Genomic DNA, 4,633 nt, shown 5'->3' on the forward strand with positions numbered 1-4,633 from the left:
CTTAGTCATTTGATGCGGGAAAAAATATACTTAGTTGCATCTTTTTCAGTTTGGTTAGCCATGTAAGCTCCTCAGTGACTAATGAGAGCAAGATGAGTTTTCATGCATATGGATTAACTTAGAAAATGATTATGTCCACAACTTAGGAGTTAAATTTTCACAGTATACAACAATGTGTCTGTAACTATGCTTATTCCACCACAGCCACCCTCCCACTGTCATCAAAGGGACCTTGTGTTGGAGGTACAGTGAAAATTTATTTTAATTGTTAAAAAAAGGATTTGAAAAGCCTTGTCACCTTCGGCTTTTCAGCTTCTTCTCTTATATTTCTTATTCGGGCAGCATGTTGCTCTTTTAGCAAATGTATTTTTTGCTCTTTTTCTTCCTGTGACTTATTGACATAGTCTTCTTCTACTAGAGAAATTTCCCTTTCCAACTGACTATCAAAAATTTTGATCAAGGCCTCAGCCTTCTTGTTCAGCCTTTCCTCTATCTTCTCGTATATGTTATCAGTGAAGTGACCTCTGCTAAGGATCATTTTCTCTATCAGCTGCATCAGCTCCTGAACCTGAGCTTCCTTCTCAGCCTTCCCTGCTATGTTGCTGAAGGCACAGCAGCGGCTGCCACACTCTTTGATCATGCTTCTTAGGCTCACGCTGTTCTGTGCTATGAAGTCACGTAGGCTTCCGTCCCCCAAGTCTTCTTTGCGAGTGAACAGGATGATCATGTGTCTGGTGACCGACTCCCCAAAGAGAGCCTTGACCATGGCAAAGATTTGCTGCTCTTCCTCTGTGTAGCGGCCCGCCTGCAGCACGAGGATGATGGCGTGAGGGCCCGGGGAGGAGAAGAGGACGCACTTGCTGATCTCCCTGCATATGGTGTCCATCTTCTCCGTGGTGTGAAAGAACCCCGGGGTGTCCACGACAAGGATGTTCCTTCCCTCCCACTTCCGGAACGCTTTCTGGCAATTTGGGGTTACAGAGAAGCCAGAAAATTTTGAAATAAATTTCCGTTCCCCAAGAATGGTGTTGGCTGTGGCACTTTTACCACATCCGGTTTTCCCAACGAGGACAATTCTCACCGCACAGGATTGAGGGTCATCCAACAGAGGGTCGCCCATGGTCCACAGCAGGTGCTGCACTATACGGCACTTGACCTGAAGGAAGAAAGGGGAGATGAAAATGGTCCATCTTGGTAGGTGCAAAATGTAATTAACCCCTTTTCTCATTTGTTTTCCTTCCTGAAATTTTGTCTAAGATATATTGATTCCAATAAAGATAGAAGCATGACACTGTTCAATAATTATGGAAAAATAATAAAATAGGGCCTTGAGAGAAAGTACAGCAAGGCGTTTACTTTGTATGTGTCTGACTAGGGTTGATCCCTGACATCACATATGGTCCCTCAAATCTTGTGCATAGACCCAGGATTAAGACCTGAGCACAGCCGGCAGTGCCCTGTCAGTCCTCCTTCGTTCCCTCAAAATAAAATGTAGCTAACAAGATTTTCCACAAAACATTCCAATCTACATGTTTACACAGGAAACTTATTTAAACCATTAAATAACTGATCATTTTAATGCTACTTTATTCATCGAATAAAAACTAAGAAAGACATTCCATACACTTTGTGAAGTTGTGAAATACCGGTCCCCAAAGTTTTCAACAACCTAGGAGACAAACCCATGTCTCATCTTGAATAATGATACAAAAATTCTCTAGTAAGGGGCAGAAGAATGTGCCAGTTTGATTCCTGCCACCACAAACATTGCCAAGTGCAGCTCTAGAATGTGGAGCCCTGAGCACTGCCACAGTGGCCAGGGTCAGCCTCTGTACTGCAGTGCCCTTGCAGCATCGCATCCTTGAACTCATGCACTGAACCACTAGTCTAGTTATCCCAGAAGCATCAGTGAAATACCCAAGTCTCCTGACCAACTTAGGAGGTCCTGCCGAAAAAACATTGAAAATCATTAGACTGAAAATTCATGCACCATTATTCAGTATTATCTATTTCAGAAATAGTCGGGTGGTTCAATATCAGAAACTTATAACACAATGCATTCCATTAATTGATTAAGATTTCCTAGATGATTAATATTAAGATTACCTAGATGCAAAAAATAAAATTGAGCCAATTTAATACATGTTTCTGTGTAAATCACCATAAAATTGATACATAGTCTTAATAAACAGTTCTCTATAAATTTTTAAACATGTAAGTAAAAATGCTTATTGTTGTTTATCAGGAGCTACATAATCTAATACAAAGTACAATTTCCATGAGGAAAGATATAAATCAGTCTAGAAAACCAAGAAAAGCAAGAGCATGAAGAAAGTCCAGCTACTGAGAATATGGCATCCTGATTTCCCTCAGTAAAGCAGCAAGGTGCAAGAACAGAAACTACAACTCAGAAATATACCACCTGGTTTTCCCATTTTTATTTGTGTTGGATTTAATACAATTGTGTTACACTTGTATTCACTGGGACAGAAATCTACATCTGTAGGAAATAAGATTCTCCAATCAGACAAGTGGGGACAACTCTAACCATGTATAAAAGTGAAAATTGTGTGAACTAGCCAGAGACATAGGACACAGGAAGGGCACTTGACTTGCACACAGTAGACCTGGGCTCAATCCCCAGTACCGCATATGGTCCCCTGAGCATATTAGAAGTGATCCCTGAGCACAGAACCAAGAGGATGCCCTGAGCACCACCAAGTGTGGCCCGAAAACAATAACAACAAATTGTGTGAACATCCTCTTTTCTTTCAAATTCTAAATAGATGCAAAGGTAAAATGTAAAATGACTCCATATATATAAGAGAAGAAACACTGGTGACTTCTTTGTAACTTGGTTGTGAGAATTTTCTAAAATTTTATATAGAAAATGAGGAGGCTCATAAATTTGTTTACAAAAATATATAAAAGATATAATGTTGCAAAAAACGCAACATAAGCAAAGCACGAATTACAAACTAGGAAAGATATTTTCTACCTCAAATCAATGAGGTATTTTTTTTAGGCAAGCACTGTGAATATAGAGAAATAATAGACCAACAATGTGAGAGAAACTAAAGTTACTCTTATGAAAAGTAGTTGGGAGAGTTTAGGAATGTACATTGAATCTAGTTTGATGTTGGGACTATGTAGTTTATATAAGTATACAAGAAGAATTCAATGGAATTCTAGTAAAAATTGAAAGCAAGTGAAAAAGTTAATTATATTTTGTTACAGATTACTTCACATGCATAAAAATCAATAATGATGTTGCCATCACTAAAAAATATAAGAAATAATGCTTCTAAAATTCTTAAATAACCTCTAACATCCTATTCTCTCTCTCTAAGTGTATTCTGTGTGTGTGCACACATGCATGCACACGTGTGTGTGAAATCTTTTGCAAAGACTTAAATGCAAGAGATCCCAGTAACAATGTGCATCCTTAGTGGTCTTCAAATACCATTTCTCAAAAAATTACTCAGGTACTCAGGCTCTTAGGAGATGGTACTAATTCCAGTTCAGGTTTGGGAAACATGAGAATATGAGTTAAACTTAATCGGGTTTCAGTCCTACAGTTTTTCTACATCCATCCCTTTACTGGTATACATTTCCCACCACCAATGTCCCCAGATTCCCTCTTGCCACCCTCCCCCAAGCCTGTCTCTATGGCAGGCACTTTGCGCATCTTTCTCTTTTTCTTTCTCTCTGTCTGTCTCTATCTCTCTGTCTCTGTCTGTCTGCCTGTCTACCTGCCTGTCTGTCTGTCTGTCTCTCCCTCTCTCTCGTTCTCTCTCTCTCTCTCTCTCTCTCTCTCTCTCTCCTCATTGGGACATTATGATTTGCATTAGAGATAATGAAAGGTTTTTGTTTGTCACTTTACCCATTAGAATCCATGTTAGAATCAAACTTCATTGAGAGGACAAAAATAAATCTCCACATACCATGGAAAAGTGAATTATAACATTCTCTTACATTGCCGTCCCTGTGTATTTGCTATATTGGAAAAAAACAGAAGGTCTCCTTGAGAAAAAAACTTGGAGTGTATCAGAAGATGAGCAAACTGATACAAGTTCAGGGCAAAGTGATTCAGTGTGCCTTTTTCGAAAGCTGTTGGTGGGAGAAACAGATAGAATTTTCAATATTGTAGTAGAATCGGATGTACTCTATGTCCTAAAAAATTATGTGTGGGATAGGACATCTAAGAATGTTTTAAATAAATAACATTTCATTTGTGACAAAAATTATCTTAAATATTGACCGTAGGTAATAGTAAAAAAATGTGCTTTTCTTGTCTATTATTTACTATCTCATCTTCATTGTTCATTTTTCCAAAATTAAAAATCATGTTTCCCAATTTAAAAAATAACTTAGAGTATCCTGTAATACTAGAAATTAAGTATGCTATTTATATTCTTTAATTAGTATCTTATCAAAAGGACTCAGTGAGCAATTTGAAGATAGGGCAACCTGAGCATCTATAATTCCACTAGGTGGAAAAATAGCAAATATTCTAATAATTGTTCTAACAATATTGTCTTAAAAGGTGCTAATTATTCTCTTTAGCGTATGTTAAGTATTACATCACCATTTCGAACATTGACGAAGAGTTGGTTGTTTCTCTTGTCTCTCT

At 38.1% G+C, this 4,633-nt stretch overlaps 1 protein-coding gene across 1 annotated transcript; it reads right to left on the reverse strand.

The window, feature by feature from the left end:
- Window positions 1-268: 268 nt before the first annotated feature.
- On the reverse strand, window positions 269-1,120 carry LOC129403298 (GTPase IMAP family member 7-like). Its single transcript, XM_055129988.1, has one exon. The coding sequence runs from the start codon at window positions 1,118-1,120 to the stop codon at window positions 269-271; it is 852 nt and encodes a 283-aa protein (XP_054985963.1).
- Window positions 1,121-4,633: the final 3,513 nt, after the last annotated feature.

This window comes from Sorex araneus, chromosome 1, assembly GCF_027595985.1.
Source record: "Sorex araneus isolate mSorAra2 chromosome 1, mSorAra2.pri, whole genome shotgun sequence".
NCBI lineage: Eukaryota > Metazoa > Chordata > Mammalia > Eulipotyphla > Soricidae > Sorex > Sorex araneus.

Excerpts from the sequence above, each read along its gene's own strand:
- LOC129403298 (XM_055129988.1), bottom strand. The coding sequence starts at position 1,120 with ATGGGCGACCCTCTGTTGGATGACCCTCAATCCTGTGCGGTGAGAATT.